The sequence below is a fragment of the Pygocentrus nattereri genome, chromosome 11 (assembly GCF_015220715.1).
Source record: "Pygocentrus nattereri isolate fPygNat1 chromosome 11, fPygNat1.pri, whole genome shotgun sequence".
Taxonomy (NCBI): domain Eukaryota; kingdom Metazoa; phylum Chordata; class Actinopteri; order Characiformes; family Serrasalmidae; genus Pygocentrus; species Pygocentrus nattereri.
Genome location: NC_051221.1, coordinates 7858628 through 7876176, shown reverse-complemented (window position 1 = coordinate 7876176; position 17549 = coordinate 7858628). Strand labels below are relative to the sequence as shown.

The window sequence follows — 17549 nt, the reverse complement described above, 5'->3', positions numbered from 1 at the left end:
CCTTACAGGAACACTTACAGCCTTACAGGAACACTTACAGCCTTACAGGAACACTTACACCTTTATAAGAACACTTACACCCTTACAGGAACACTTACAGCCTTACAGGAACACTTACAGCCTTACAAGAACACTTACAGCCTTACAGGAACACTTACAGCCTTACACCCTTACAGCCTTACACTTACACCACTTACACCCTTACACCCACACTTACAGCCTTACAGGAACACTTACAGCCTTATAAGAACACTTACACCCTTACAGGAACACTTACAGCCTTACAGGAACACTTACAGCCTTACAGGAACACTTACAGCCTTACAAGAACACTTACACCCTTATAAGAACACTTACACCCTTACAGGAACACTTACAGCCTTACAGGAACACTTACAGCCTTACAGGAACACTTACAGCCTTACAGGAACACTTACACCCTTACAGGAACACTTACAGCCTTACAGGAACACTTACACCTTTATAAGAACACTTACACCCTTACAGGAACACTTACACCTTTATAAGGACACTTACAGCCTTACAGGAACACTTACACCCTTACAGGAACACTTACACCCTTACAGGAACACTTACAGCCTTACAGGAACACTTACACCCTTACAGGAACACTTAAAGCCTTACAGGAACACTTACACCCTTATAAGAACACTTACAGCCTTACAAGAACACTTACACCCTTACAAGAACATTTGAACACTTACACCCTTACAAGAACACTTACAGCCTTACAGGAACACTTACAGCCTTACAGGAACACTTACACCCTTACTGGAACTCTTACAGCCTTACAGGAACACTTACAGCCTTACAGGAACACTTACACCCTTACAGGAACACTTACACCCTTACAAAAACACTTACACCCTTACAGGAACACTTATACCCTTACAGGAACACTTACACCCTTATAAGAACACTTACAGCCTTACAGGAACACTTACACCCTTACAAGAACACTTACACCCTTACAAGAACACTTACACCCTTACAGAAACACTTACACCCTTACAGGAACACTTACAGCCTTACAGGAACACTTACACCCTTACAGGAACACTTACACCCTTACAGGAACACTTACAGCCTTACAGGAACACTTACACCTTTATAAGAACACGTACACCCTTACAGGAACACTTACAGCCTTACAGGAACACTTACAGCCTTACAGGAACACTTACACCCTTATAAGAACACTCACAGCCTTACAGGAACACTTACACCTTTATAAGAACACTTACACCCTTACAGGAACACTTACAGCCTTACAGGAACACTTACACCCTTACAGGAACACTTACACCCTTACAGGAACACTTACAGCCTTACAGGAACACTTACACCCTTATAAGAACACTTACAGCCTTACAGGAACACTTACAGCCTTACAAGAACACTTACACCCTTACAAGAACACTTGAACACTTGCACCCTTACAAGAACACTTACAGCCTTACAGGAACACTTACAGCCTTACAGGAACACTTACACCTTTATAAGAACACGTACAGCCTTACAGGAACACTTACACCTTTATAAGAACACGTACAGCCTTACAGGAACACTTACACCCTTACAGGAACACTTACAGCCTTACAGGAACACTTACAGCCTTACAGGAACACTTACACCCTTACAGGAACACTTACAGCCTTACAGGAACACTTACACCTTTATAAGAACACTTACACCCTTACAAGAACACTTACACCCTTACAGGAACACTTACAGCCTTACAGGAACAGTTACACCCTTACAAGAACACTTACACCCTTACAGGAACACTTACACCCTTACAGGAACACTTACACCCTTACAGGAACACTTAGACCTTTATAAGAACACTTACACTTAAGTTCGTTCATGACATGAATAGCGTGTTGTGTAGGTAGTAGGTAGTCATGGTGGAAAACCTTAACATCAAAATACGTTAGTAGGTTCACTGGTGGTTTTGGATGATGAATAAAGTGTCTAGATTGGTGTTGTGTTGACATTGTGACCCCTGGTTCCGGTCACCACCACTGTAAAGATATCAGGGCCAGTCAGCTTATCCACAGTAAACCATTTCAATACGAACCGAATTGTACAGAAATCTTGAAAAAAATCAGTGGAATTCCCCTTTAAGATCATTTCACCCTGCTTCTTTTCCCATTCAAGGGACTCATCTTTTTTATCAGACACATTATGTTCCGACTGGACTCGGCCCCACAACTACCAGAGCAGGACACCCCTGCAGTAAATGGAGGTATACAGATTAATAATGACTTATTAGGTTTAAACGGCATGTTGCCAAATTCCCAAAGCTTATATATACACACACACACACACACACACACACATACATATATATATATATATATATATATATATATATATATATATATATATATATATATACATACATACATACATACACACACACACGTGTGTGTGATCAAGTGAACATCTGGTATTTTTACATCAATTGTTATGGCTGTATTGATTTAAAAGCAAGATCTGGCAAATTCAGTTTTCCATGATATTTGCCCTTTCAAGGCTTTGTAATGAAAAGACGAGTGAAATCATGAATTGTGCTACCTTATTAAAATGTCCTACTGCGGTGCATGTTTATAGCCTAAATCACCTCATCAGAACACATTACCAGGCTTGGAATGTATAGACAGACTAGTTTGATGACCTTAATGTCCTTATCAGAAATTACCACCAGCATAAAAAGAATAATTAGAATATTTTTATACCCTAATAATTGGGACATTCTGACAATTTTACCAGCATTGCAGCTTCAGGACGGAGGTTTTGGTAGCCTAAATCACATAAAGCATTGAAATGCACAAGAAGGACAGTCTGATGTCCTAAATCTCCATATCAGAAACTGTTACCAGCGCTGAAACGAACAGGTAGGATAATCTGATGGCCTAAACCTTCTTATCAGGAAATATTGCAAGTGTTAGAAGAACAATTAGGATATTTTAATGCCCTAAATCACTGAACCAGAAAACGCTACTAATATTAAAAGGACAGTTATGACACTTCGGCAGGCTAGGTCACGTCATCAGGGCCAGGTGTTGATATTAAACTTAGTCTGACACTAAAAACAGGTCTACGACATACAAATGCGCATGCGCAGTAGGTTCTGGGGCTCTGGATCAACAGGCTGTTAGATCACCTGAAGCACCAAACTGAATCAACGATCCTCACAGCCCACAGTCCAAATCCCTACATGGAGCCAGAAAACGCTGTAAAACCGAAACTCGGTGTTGTGAAAGGCGAGTCTGGCCCTGCTCGCCGCTGACAGCCACACCCAAACACTCACCTGAGCGCCCCCCCCCCTCAGCGGGAGCGCCGCCGGCCCGCTGCCGCGTCACAGCCGCCATTCCAGGAATAGCTCCTCCCTCCCTCCGCTTCCCACCCAGAACAGCCAAGAAACGGCGCAAACCAAGCGAGGAGAAACTCTTCGACCCCGCAGTTTTACCTCACAAACTTTCCGAGATCACGTTTAGCCCGTTACTCGGTCGCCTGCGTGGTTTCCTGGCGTTATAACCCTCTCCGAAGGGCGTGATTTTAAGGAGAAATCTGGGGAGTGTGGGAAGAGCAAAAAAAAAAAAAAGTTTCAACGGAATTTCAGCCTCCGCTCCTCCATTTTGAAGAGCTTCGCTCAAGTTTCAGTTTTGCCCACTTTGGTAAGTTTGTTTTCCAGCTTTTACAACTTGGCTTCGCTTTTGACGACCTGTGTTTAATGTTGAACCTCATGCTGTGTCACCTTTGTGTGATGGAGATGGAAAAAACCGACCAAACCCTGGCGGTGCGGCGAACTGGCTGGCCCGTGTTCCGAGCTGTGGGCTGTTTGGGAGAGTTCACGGACTCCTCCCTGTTTGTTGCTCGCTGCCTCACGTTAGTTCACGGTTTACGTGTTTTTAAAGTTATTTTTTATATCGGCAGAGGGCTTTTAAACGCGTCAGTTATCACTGAACTTAAGAAAAGCTGCTGTTAAAATCTGAAACATCACATCTCGAAGGTTTGGAGGAATTACCGAGGACGCGTTAGCATTGCGTTAGTTAAACTAGCTCCCTGGCTCAGCTAACCTGACCTAGCCAGCCTTCCCAGGGCCGTTAACTTGGTTTTACATCAATAAACTGCTTTCTCTGGTCAACGAGGTTGCTCAGTTGGCCTGAAAACGTCTGCTTGTCTGTGTTAAATGAGGGTACGAGAAAAGGTAAATGATAATAACGCTTAATAAGGTCTTATTGGCCGTGGAGGAGGGGGGGGGGGGCACTGCCAGGCCCTTCCTGTGTCTCTAAACTCTTGACCCTCCTGTTATCTTTGAGGTCAGTTGGTCTCCGTTGAGTGTTAAGCGTCTTTAAATGAATGACTTTTTTTGCAACGATACTAAGCACCTAATACATAAAAGTGGGTGAGAGTTTAATTATGATCATCAGTTCTGTAGGTTTAGGCTGCTGAAATTAGTCCATTTAAAGACAACAGTATGGGTCAGAAAGATGGTTCTGTGGTGAAGGAAGGGTACTATTAAGAACCATTTCATGTGTAAATGGTTCCTTACATGGTGTAACGATTCTTCAGGTTGATTTAAGACTTTAGTACTGTTGTATATGATTCTTTAATGAAACGGTTCTGTAGAGCACCAAAGTCAAAGCTTGTAACAATAGCAGAACCATTTTCAAACAGGTTCTGTATGGAACCAGATGTAATACAGTCTAATGGCAACCAATTCCATTCCACCAAGGAACCAGTTAGGTGTGCACGTTTCTTTGAGTGTTCATGGGTCTGAATAGAGCTATTGCCTTTACTAAGTTAAGTGATACTTTTTTTACATTCCACCTCTGCATTTAACCCATCTGTGAAGTGAAACACCACATACACACTAGTGAGTACACACACACTAGGGGGCAGTGAGCACACCTGCCCGGAGCGGTGGGCAGCCCCTGGGGGCTGGGTGTCTTGCTCAAGGACACCTCAGTCATGGAGGTGCACTGGGGGTCGAACTGGCAACCTTCCTTCCTTCACACAGCGCCAGTTCCCCAACATCCAGCCCACGACTGCCCCAAGGAACCCTTGAGGAACCATCCTTATTTAATGATGCCGCTCACCCAGTCATTATGACATGGATTTTTTTTAGTTCAGGGAAGTTAATGCCATGGCTAAAAACGAGAAATCATGGAAAGAGGTAGACAAATACAACATTAATTCTAAAACTGCGGGGATAGGCTCCAGCTCCCCCGTGACCCAGAAGGATAAAAGGTGTAGGTGTGTGTGTGTGTGTGTTATAAACTAAATATGAAATTAAATTGGCTTATCTGATGCTATGCAAAAAGGAATAAAGCATGATTTTTGGACATATTTTAGTAATAGAGCATTTTCGTGTGCCTGAAGCTTAATGCAAAGTTTAAATCTCTACTGAAAAAGGACTAAAACAGCACAGAAAGGAAAGGCACTGCAAGTTTGTCTAGTTATTTAATGTGCTTTACCCAAACACAGAGAAAGAAGAACACACTGGTTTTTAGGCACGACACGCACCTTTTCATAAAATGCTGGCAAACATTTTGAGATTGCGGAGCCGTTTGCATTTCAGCCTGGGTTTGATGCGACTTCTGAAAGACACACTGACATTTGAAGCGCGTAATCCATTCAAGTGACATTTTTAGTTTTTTATATTGCCCTTTTACAGTGAATCAAATAGTATGTACTTTAATTCAAGTCTGTGATATTAATGATGGAGCTGTTTAGATGGTTGGCTCTCTAGCTGACCAGCCCAGTTCTGTTTAAGAAAATGAGTGTCCAGCCCCTCAGTTTAAACACAGACCAGGTTCTTACCCCATCTGTTCCGTCGGTGGTTCCTGCGATTAGTGTTCGTCGAAGATTATTTCATTAACAGCAGGCGGGTTTTTGTGTTGTGATGCAGTGATACAGAGTCATAGCTTTGGCATATTGTGGATTTTGCAACTGCTTTGAACGCGGCTCAGCCAATCAGATTTTAGGACCCGGACTATCCGTTTTTTTTTAAACAGCTTATGACATCCTCAGGTCTAGCACATCAGAAGGCTTTTACACAGGTGACAAAAACATAAAGGGACACATGAGCTGTGGGAATAGGATGAAATAATAAAATTGCTTGAGCATTTTTTAATCAACTTTATTAGTTGTGTTTAGGTTAGAGTAGTGTGTGTGTGTGTGTGTGTGTGTGTGTGTGTGTGTGTGTGTGTGTCGATAGCTTAATTCTGACATAACATTTGGAAATCTCATTGATCTGTAGTTGCGTGGGCCAAACGTGATGTTCTTATGAAATTACACTTATGGAGCCAATCTGTTAAGCTGTTGGTGCTGGCCTGCGATGAAAATTTTACACGCGAAGCAAGCCAGTTAGAGAATCACTTTCATTAGCTAATGTAACTTTTTTTTTCTTTTTTCTTTTCCCTGAAAGAGCTAGTGTTTATTTTTACTGCACGTAATGTGTTCTGTGACACATCTGCCTGCTTTATTGTTTTTTTTTTTTGAGAGGCTGCTAATTTACATTACATTACAAGTCTGTTGCCACTCAGATTTAGGTCAGAATTTCTCATGATTGTCTTCAGATGTTCTCTTTACACCTCTTGCCCCGCCTCACTAATTGATGTGCTAAATGAATTGAAATGAGCCTTATGCTGGCGGAGAAAATGTGATTGGCAAAGGCTACTTATGTTAAGATACTTCTGTGTCTGCATTGAAAGTTAAACGCATTCTAACACAGTGTATTGACTCATTTCATTCGTGCTGTGGATTAGATCCTGGGCCAGCACAATTTTTTTAGTTCAGTCATTTTTCTTATCTTGCACTGTTGGACAAATCATCCCTTAGCTTGTCTTAATTGTCTGGCCTGTGTGGCAAACAATGTCCATTTCGTGGAGCAGACAAGTCCAGACCCCTCCTAACAGCTAACCCCCTCAGGGTTGCCTGATTATCCCTGTCCTTCAGTGCATGATGGCTGATCAATAGAGCGCCCGTCTGTGTGTGAATGGGAAATCGAAAAACGGGCCAGCATTACTTGGCTGCACTAAAGTCTGTCGCTGTTGTTTTGGCCTGTGGTGCAGCAAGTTATCATTAGACAGGGCGCCCAGTGTACAGTGAAAAGTAGGTATGTTTTGTTAATTTGATAAAAGTTCTTTGGTTCTTATACATCGTCTTACATGTGATAAACAGCTCCTGGTGTTCTCTTTTGTCTCCGTCCGACCAGAAAAAGATTTTGAGGGCTGTTTCTCTTCACAGATCCTCTGAGAACATGACGAGTATTAATACTGCCAACATCAACTTCAAATGGGATCCCAAGAGCCTGGAGATCCGCACGCTGGCTGTGGAAAGGCTGCTTGAGCCTCTGGTCACCCAGGTAAGAGCACTAAAGGGAAGGAAAATTGCACTGCATCCTTTTTATCTTTTCGCTCATCAGCCTTTTACTGTACTGTAATGCAAATCAGTGGATCTTTGATTCCATCGCAGCCCAAGGTGATGTGCTATATATTTATTTAATTTTCTGTGTTTTTATCAGCTATTTAACGATGTTGTAGATGGGTGCTCTACATATTATGATGTATTTGATTCTTTAAAAATGCCTTTGTTACTTTTAGGTTACCACCCTGGTGAACTCCAGCAACAAAGGCCCGTCCAACAAAAAGAAGGGGCGCTCCAAAAAGGCTCATGTCCTGGCTGCCTCGGTCGAGACAGCCACAGAGAACTTCCTGGAGAAAGGCGAGAAGATCGCCAAAGAGAGCCAGTTTCTCAAGGAGGAGCTGACTGCTGCTGTCGAAGATGTCCGCAAGCAAGGTATTTATTCAGTGGTCTCTTGGCTTTTTTCCCCCTCAGTGTTTTAATAAGAGAGCCAAAATAGCTTCTGTTGAAACAGTATTACTAGTCCTAGTGTTCGGTTACTCGTCTCAAATAACTTTAATCCCTGATTTGATAGTTCTCCGTACCCATAATCTGCAGCCTGTTTGCTCATCTGCTCATGCAGATGGAGGCTGTTCTGATTTAAACAGGTGGTACCAATTTTGCACGGGCTGTTTATCGTGTTGTAGTTTGCAGCATGCTTCCCTCAGGCTGCCTGTCCTGTGTCCTGTCTCAGTCTCTCGTTGAGCCTCATTACGCAATACAGACACCTCTCTCTTTCGGTTTCTTTTTTCCCCTGATTCTCCTTTGGAGGAGGCAGTTTAATGGGGAAAGTTACCCTCGTCAACTTTTCCTGTTCCTTGTTTTCCTCTTGGCTTGTTTGCTGTGAATTTTTAAGAAGCTTGCTGGGTTTTAGTGCTCGGCGAGTAGCATTTTTGTGCATGAAAGATACTCGTGCGTAGCCTTAAACTAAAGGGCCTCCACAGCCTGAAGGTTAGTAGGCCTCTAGGTGAATGTGCAGGATTAGTAGGGATGTCTCCATCCAGTAGTTTTGACCCTGAGTACTTTTGATGTTGATTTTCAGCTGATATCGATCTAAACTTTGTTTTCATAGATAAAACTGCATGAATTGACGTATGTGTGTGCTTTCATATGACAGGCCCATGTTTTGAAGAAGGCTTAAATGTAGGCGGAACACAGCAGATATGATTTCAATTTTAAAGGGGCCATAATCATGAAATCTTACTGTTTTTTTTATTTTTATTTTATTTTTAAGAGTTAAGGAGTTTGTAGTATATTAACATGGTTAAAGTTCAAAAACGTAATGTTGAGCTTCCAGTCCATATGAGGGGAAGTAATCATTGCTAAGTACGATGTCACAAAAACAGTGTATACATATGTCTGCTTATCTAGTCTACAACAGTTCAGTTCCACCTGCTCATGCTGAAGTTGTTTTGGGTGATTCTGCACATCAGAGGAAGTTTGTGTACCTGTCTAAAAGGCACAGTAGCGAAAATAGCCTGTTTAATGGTTCAGGATAAAGAGAGGTAGGACACTGATCATGTAAAGGGAATCATACATGTTTTTGCTGCATAAATGCACACAATCATCATAAGTTTGCCTCAGAGAGATGCATTAAAGCATGAACAAATGGTGAGAGAGTGGCCCAGATCTTTCATTTTCCATTTAAAAACTGGTTACACACTGCAGATATGTACACAGCTCCTGGAAAACGTGCCTTACTTCCGCAGGTTGTCACTGTCTGCTGTAAGAAGTTGGTGTAAATAGAGAACAAAGCTGCAACAGATAGTAAGTGGGTTTTGCGAGATGATACTTGCTGTATCCGTGGAGCGTTATCAGTACGTTTTGTGCCACCCGGTTTGTCGGTGGTGTGTGAAATGGGCATAAGTGCAAAACTCCCAGTTTAGGCTTGCTTGTTGCGAATAGTGTCAGATATCTGAAAGCCTTGAAAACCTTAAAGTGTCAGAGAGAGGTTTTGCTGTTGCCATGCTTCTGCATCAGACTAGAGCCTGTTATTTCCTCCATTTATGTGATGGAAATTATCCATAATCGTCAAGCTGTCACGGTCAGGCTGCGCCTGGAGTTAGGAGGTGACGCGAGTTCTCTCAGCACGACTCTTGAGCGCTTGCTTCTCGTCTTTGAATCTTCTTGGCATCTCGTGGAGCAGACGGGGCCGAGTCAACCTGCTTAGCACTCTTTGGGGTAACATCTCTGTCAGCTCCGTGCCATTATTGGCTCAGCTCCGCCTGTGTGAACGTGTGTGTGTGAGGGGGGGGGGGGGGCTGGGACTGGCCAGCAGTCTGCTTTGACACTGTGGAATGTCACATTGGGTTTGGGATGCCATCAACAGCATGGAATCCAGAGCCCGGGCACTGGTGCTTGGGACCAGCATGGCTCAATTGCATGTGACTAAGCAGATAATGCCGCTGTTGAGATGGGTTAAATCTTTTCAGGTTGAAAAGGCATCTGCGTCCTCAGCTGTGGGGTTACTAGCAGTTATGGAGCAGAATGAAACTGCTGTGTAATGCGTGGTTAAGGGCCGCTAAGTGGTCTCCTTATCCCAGATGGAGCAGTTTCGACCATAGGGGCTTCTCTCCTGGGGAAAAAATGCCATTTTATTATGTTGCACCATATTTTTGTTGCTATTATGAATAGAGAACTAACCTTGCATATCAACACCACCTCATAGCATGAGTTTTCCAGAAGCCTGTATTTTGCCAGGCAGTGTGAGCTCCTATTTGTGTCTGGAGCCTCATTGCATGCTTAAGGGAAATGCGCGAGGTTGACCGGCTCCCTCCCAGCACATACAATAAAGGTGCCTATGCAGAAGATGTGCCATTCTGCGTTCTGCACTTGCTAAGCATAATATGGAGGTGAAAACTTTGATCAGCAGTGAGTCTCTATTGTTGCCATTGAATCTGTTTTGTTGCCTGTTGAACGTGTACTTCACTCACCACGTTACTGAAGCCTCTCTGTTGTTTTTGTAGTACTTCTACAGCAGAGGCAGGATAATGCTGGATGAATGATAATGTTATCTGTGTGCTGGCTCTCTGCAGGGAGGATATGACTGCACTCATTGCTTTAGTGTAACGTTGATGTGCATTTGAAACTTTCATCAGCAGGTTTGCGGTAGTCTAGAGAGAGCGCTGGCTCAGAGGAGATGGATGGGAGTTGTTTTTTTTTTTTTAAAGACACACTGATCCCTATCAGGCTTGGGAGAAAATGGCTGTATTGATTGTGCCCTCAGGAGGGAAGCCAGACTTCGGGCGTTGTGCCCTCTAAGGCCTCTTAGACTGTGTTGGTGGAATTTTTTGTCTGTGTTAGGAATGGTGAAACCTGTCTGATCTTCAGACTTACACCAAGCTCTTTGGATCGTAAGATCTTCTGTGTCAACCTTTTTTTGCAGTGTAACAAAAGTGAACTGCGTGTTTAGATTGCTGCCCAACTCTGGGCCCTATGACCTCTTGATAGCAGGGAATGCGGTGTTGATTTTCAACACAGAAAAAAGGAGTAAAAACCCCTCACTCTGTTTTCTTAAATTGATTTAATGGCTGCAGTGAATCAATTTCAATTCAAGTTGGGTTTCAGCTGAGCTGTTATTGCTTTCTCCTTCACTTGCAATGGGAGTTTTTAAACGCAGGCTTTGAGTAGAGCGTTTGCAAGTAGCTTTTTTCCCACTGATTTGATGGATAAATTGATTTAAAAAAGTAGTCCCTGAAAGTCTTTGTGATGTGCCTTGTGTGCTTTATTCCCTGTTATTACTCTAATTTGTATAATTAGATTCTGATTGAAATTATACTGAATAAATGTTTGTATAATTCCAATTTAAATTAGGGCTGGTCTTCTTATTTTTAAGAATAACCACATGTATTATGGCTGCCCGAAAATAGTGTTCTCCTCTGGAATGGTAAAAATTCCAGCATAAGAAGCTGTTCAGCTGTGCAGGACTTAAGACAACACACACTGGCAGGTGCATCAGATAAGCAGCCATTGTTGCGGTGGTGACTTGACCTCATTTCCAGTGGTCTGCCTTTGTGTGATAGCGAGTGTCCAGCAGGCACAGGCAGAGTGGGCTTGAAGTGAGCTTGGTTAGGAGCCCTTTGGCCTCGCTTTCGAACAGCTTGTGTCTCGCTGTCTCTCACCTGGGTTTCTGCTCCCACTCTTTTAAAACGGAGATCCTAATGCAATTAACTTGTCACAGTTTTCTGGCTACAGCTTCCATCTTCTCTAAGGTACTTGACCAGCTGATTAGCTTTTCCTCCTCTTGCTGTCACTGTAACTCATGAGGCTGGATTAAAAGGAGACGAAGGGCAGGATTTAAGAGGGAACAGTAAAGACCAGTTCACATCGAAATCTTTTAGCTCTGATGGAAGAGATGCGCCTTGGTTTATTACCGTGTTTCAATTAACTCCACTCTTCTGTGTGTTGCAGGTTTCGTGATGTAATTATTACTCATTCAGCATAACAGTTGAACAGTTATTACTCCAAAAATGTATATTAAAAAGGCCTGTGTGTTTTGAATGTCAGTAAGTATAATTGAATAATTATAATTAATATTATTGTTTAATTATTTGGAATAATGGCTTGCTAAAAGAGGTGGGCGACAAATACAGTGTTTTGAGGTTGATATGCAGTACAGAAGAATTCCTGCGTTAGGCGAGGCTCAGATGCTCTGGCCACAGAGATACAGGACCATCTGATTTATACTGTGTGCTAAAATCACCATTCATTTCAGATTCCTTCCATCAGCAGTGAAGTAACCGGACTGAAAGAGGAGTCCTGCTGACTTGTTTTCTGAAGTTATTGAATTTTGTGAATGAGATCCTAACGTGTTGCCTGACTGGTTGACCACTTCATTTAGCGCTGCTTCTAGTTGCCTAAAATTTATGCAGAAGTGATGCTGTGTGGCTGGCATTTTGCTTATCAAATCAAGAGCTTCTCATATCAAACATGCACTAACTTGTGAGACTCTCATGCAGGTGGCAGCGTGCAAGCTCATTGCAAGTTTTTCCATTGCTGCATTTTGTTTCTGAAGTCAGGCAATGTCCTCAACTCAACAGCTGCCTTCAGGGTCAATTCATGGGTTTATTATTTGGATAGTCTGTGTAGCCCTACTGTGTGTTCTCCGCCTCTCGATGTTATCAAGTATGAAGTTCATTCAAATCGCACATTCCCATTTTCTGTAATATAATTTATATTTTAATTTAAATTTTTTTTCTTCAATATTTTCATCTTGATGGCCAGGTTGGTGCAGAACAGCTCCTGCCGTTTTGAAGACGAGCTTTTTAGTTACCAACAAGGATAAAAATGTAATTGTGGTCACTGTAAAAATAAGAGGTTGTACAGTCACAGGTAGAAAACGGGTCGGAGGCAGATTGGGTTGTATGCATGATTGCTTGCATTTCACCTGTGATATGCTTATGTCTTGCGTGTGGTATAAACTCAGGATCTTAAAAAAAATGTACTTAGGAGAGAGTCTGGTGGGTACTGCAGTTATATTGTATGTTCCTTCGGTGATCTAGTGTCGTTACTACCTCTGTATCAGCAGAGAACTGCCCAGAAAGCTATATTGGTAAAGGTTTGACATTTGTTGTAACTAATTTAGTGCAGATGTCACTGCATTAATTAGCCCACGTTTCAGCTGAGTGCAAGCACTTGGAGCAGTGCACAGAATTGCTTTTTATCTTTTGGCTCTACTTACTTTGCATAGGGGATTGTGTTTTCATAGAGTTTGATGAAGCATTTTAAACCCAAACAAGGCGACCGGTCCAGTGCATAGAAATTCTAGTTACTATCTTTTGTCCAGGTTCTTCACATCAGTGCAGCCCTACTTTGTTATTCTTGCATTATATTTTCAATCGCAGTCCCTGAGTTTTATGCAGCCTTCATTAGTGATAATATTCCAGCCTGTGTTCATTACCTTTGCGCACACTGCCTGCATTTGGTGGAGAACCAAGTGAAGACACACTCTCACCTCTCCTCTGTTGTAGCCTCAGGAAACCCCACATGAGGGGAAATGTAGCTTGTTTTGAATATTTGCTGTTTGTCACTGTGGTAAACCTTTCAAAAAGCACTGATTGAACGCTAAGTGGAGCAGCAATTAAATCAACCACACCGGGAAGCTACACACCATGAAGGTGACAGGCACTTAATTGATCAAGAAACAAAGCAGTAAAGCCACACTAGGATTTTGAGTGGCTGCTTATGTGGAAGTTCGTGAAGGACAAGACTCAAGACTGTCTGCCTTTGTCTAAATGCCTGCCAGGCCTGACCAACCCTGTATGATGTAAGATCATATTCATAACCATTTCATGTTAGCTTTTTGAGACATTAAACTTTTCAGCTGTCTGGTTCCTGTCCTCTTTGAACAGCTTTGTCTCTGGAATGGACCCTTTCTGAATGGCTTGACTTGTTAGAATTAAAAAAAAATTGGTGGAATTCACATTTTACTATATGCCATACCTGCCAGTGCTAGAGGTCCAATGTTTAGCATTTCTGAGACCTTTATGCAGCCATCCTTTAATGCCACTTCTACAGCATTAGCTGAAATGTGGACTTTTGGCTGTTGGCAGTGTTTTTTTTTCCTTCTGAGATCTATCCGGTGGCAGCACAAAGCGCTGACATGACAGAGCTGGAAGAAAGAGGCAGAATTGGAGCTCTCACATCAGGTTTGGTTAGGGTTACACCAACAGTGTACTAACCTGTGTGTCTGTGTTCCCCTAGGAGAGTCCATGCGGCAGGCCTCGGGGGAGTTTGCTGAAGACCCCTGCTCCTCTGTGAAGAGAGGCAACATGGTCCGGGCGGCTCGCGCGCTTCTCTCAGCTGTCACTCACCTGCTCGTGTTGGCAGACATGGCTGACGTTTACCAGCTCCTGCTGCAGCTCAAACTGGTGACTTGAATGCACATCCACATTCTTCCTTTCATGAAACGTCTGTCAGGTTCAGCTCCTTAAAGGAAAGATTCACTAGCCTTTTTGTCATTTTCTTCATTGTTACTGTTGTAACACAACCTTTTATCTCAGAAATGGTAACTTTATCATGTGTAAATGTTAGGCCTGTCACAGTCATCCCATTTCAGCTGATGATTAATTGGCACTTAAATAACTGGGATTAACAATCTTTTTTGAATGATATTGTTTTGAAGTACATGCCTAAGATCTCTACATTAGCTGATGGGCTATCTTGCTTCCTAGTTGTTATGTAGTAGTTTTCAGATGAAAACATGTGCAACTTAAGCTAAAATAAACAAACATTTACACTGCTGCCTTTTAAAGATGCTAAGAAATATCAGCTAAACAAATATGACACACTGCCTTTTTGTTGATGTGAGACCCGTGACAGGATACAGTAAATGTTTACTGCAACCCAACAGCAAAAAAAATAAAATCTGGTTGCAACACAAATGTATGTTTTGGGAAAGGTAACAACTGTGGGAAAATAATTGCAGCCAGCTTAAGTAATTGCGATTATGTATGAACTGTGACAGGCCTGATGAATGTAGGACCAGTGTCTTTCTGGTTTTTCTTAAGTATGTTTTGTCTTGAGAAAAGCCCTAAGAAAAAAGATCTACTAGATTCTAGATGTGGTTTTACACCCCAGAACTGTTAACACCTTTGTGCTCTTCAGTGTGAAGATCAGAATCTTTGTCGAAGCTGCATAAAGGGAGGTTTAAGAGGAGATTTCCTCTTAAGAATAGTTGGTTAATGAGGCCCAGTGATTCTAATACATTTTGACATTTATCTTGGTCCATTCATCACGAAAGACTCACACAATACAAAAGACAGCTGCCAACAATGGTGTAAACCATGAGTGAGTAAAAATATTGGAAGAAAGAGGTTTTAATGTAACCATAGAGACGTGTTTGCTTGCTTTGACACTAAGCAGTAAATGGATATTCTGGGATTGCTGGGAACATTCAGTGTGTTAGAAGTACATTAAGCCTTATTGTGTGCTCTACTTTAACCCGTAAAATTGTTGGTCTGGAAATAACCTGGTCCTTTTGAGGTTATATTGCATACATTTGGGTTAAAATGTGTTTTAAAGGTGGTGAACCCTTCTAAGACTTCTTGATTGTTTGCAGGAAAAGTAACTGAAAAAGGTTTTATGAAAATATAGCAGGAAACTCCTAGTTTTTTTTTTTTTTTTTTTTTTTAGAGGTAGCCATCCATCTCTTTACTGGAGCGGTTCATGGAGCACCTTCACACTCACAGCATACCAAATAGTTTGTGACCAAATGTCAGCGAGCACTTACTTTTTGCTTTAAAGCTATAAAAAAGTGCTTTGATTGAATTTTTTTCCCTTTTCTTTTTCTTCTATAAGCTCAAATGCAGCTCATTTTGGATGAATAGTTCAACAGGTGTCATTTTCCAGAATTCGGCATGTTTTAAGTGGTTATATTTAGCTTTCGCCTAGCTCTGCTTACCCAGGGTGTCAGAGAGGCACTTTTTATAGCAGCCTATATAGATTCATTATCGCTGTTTTTCTTTGGCCCCTGGCTGAGAGTGAAGCTAAAAACTGAAGGGCGTGCCGCAGGGAACAGGGCCACTTAGCCCAAAATGTTTTCACCACCGGCAAAGTACACGAGGTGAGAGCACTGATTTGAAGTTGGTTTGTCGAGCTTTGAGCACCACTGGTTCTCTCGTTCGCTCAAGCTGACTTCGAAATTGAGCTCATTTTTGAGTCATTCCATTGTGAGTGCTATTCGTGTCTACAGCATTCTGTGCCTTCTAGAAGAGCCAAGAGATCGAAGTGCTTTTTACCCATAAATATAATAATTTAAAGCTCATTGTTAACGTAGTGTATATGATTAGGTTTTATTTTAAGAGGAACTATGTTTTAAGCTATTTAATTTTAAAAATATTTTACATATACACCGTTATTGAAGCCATTGAAGCATCTCAAATATTATTAGTCATTTTAACGTCAGTTCTTCACCATCTCCAGATTTTTTTCCACATCAGTGATGCATATCAATTTAAACGTTTAAGATAAGTATAATTTGTGTGCTTGAGTTTTGTTCTCCACCCTATCACATTAAATCCTGTAAATAGTCTGTTAAATAGAAGAATAATAGCCATGTAAGCGCCTGTATCTGATTCCTTTTCCAATCTGAAAGTTTTAAGTACGTTCTGATCGTTTGTTGCGTCACACTGAAAGTTTATAATGACGGAGCAGAAACTGGAGTTTATGCCCTGAGCTTTAAAAGACGGCGGTGGGACGGACGTCCAGCTCATGTGTCTCAGATCACAACGTCTTCCTCTTGGCCTTCTTTAATAAGGACATGTGAAGGACGTTTTCCTGAGTCTGACGTCATTTTAAAGCAATTAAAAACACAAGCACTGCTCACTGCTGCTCATCTCACTCTGACTGGACTCGCGTGATGCTCGTTACCATGGTGACGTCTACAGTAAGTTGGTCTCTACGCATGTGCGTCATTTTGGATCTCGTTGCTTATGGTGCGTATTTGTAAACAGAAATTTTCATCTGTGTTGAGTAGAGTGAGCAGATAAAGACCTCAGTCCGATTCTGTAAATAGAATGAATTTAATCGGATTGGCACAAATCTTTGCATGTAAACCAAAGCAGAAAACCCGGATAACTGACATTTACTACTTTTATGAGCCAATGTAACTTTTGTCTGAAAACAAACGTTTCTCAAGCCGCCTCTGCACACCGGCCTCAATGAAGATTTGATTCTGTTCAAGATTCACGCAATTTGAGGCCAAAGTCTCGATAAGCCAATAAGTGCAGTCCAAATAACGTTTCATGCTGCTCCAACTGTCTGAAAATGATCTAGGCTGCGCCAGGCAATAAGGCCAACATGGCCACGGCCCATTTTAGAGTGGCTCAGAATGCTGTTGTGCTCAGCTCATGCATCAGCATATGTGGCCAGGATTGTGTAGGCCACCACGTGTGCTGTGGGAATTTGATTCAATTTATTTGCATTAGTTTGATGGGTTGTTGGTGCAAACTGAATTAGTCACCTAGCTCTCTGAAATCGGACCGCTATTGAATCATCATGTGTGTTGGGTTCCTAATACGGCGCAGAGAGGCCCAGTCACGATCGTGCACAGTGAATTTCACATTGTTGGCAGGTCTGTGGAAGAACTTCAGCCCTTTTGAGAGATTTCATTT

At 42.0% G+C, this 17549-nt stretch overlaps 1 protein-coding gene across 2 annotated transcripts in view; it reads left to right on the top strand.

Annotated features, from left to right (window-relative positions):
* The first annotated feature begins 3424 nt into the window (after positions 1–3424).
* ctnna1 (catenin (cadherin-associated protein), alpha 1) overlaps positions 3425–17549 on the top strand; it is a 145203-nt gene continuing 131078 nt past the window's right edge. The window contains exons 1-4 of one of the 2 annotated variants that reach the window (XM_017713551.2): positions 3425–3704; positions 7282–7399; positions 7638–7833; positions 14140–14306. In XM_017713551.2, coding sequence (XP_017569040.1) covers positions 7295–7399; positions 7638–7833; positions 14140–14306 — 468 coding nt within the window. In that variant the 5' untranslated portion in view covers positions 3425–3704; positions 7282–7294. Of the gene's footprint in view, positions 3705–7263; positions 7400–7637; positions 7834–14139; positions 14307–17549 lie in introns of those variants that run through there. The other variant, XM_037542400.1, reaches the window with a different exon arrangement.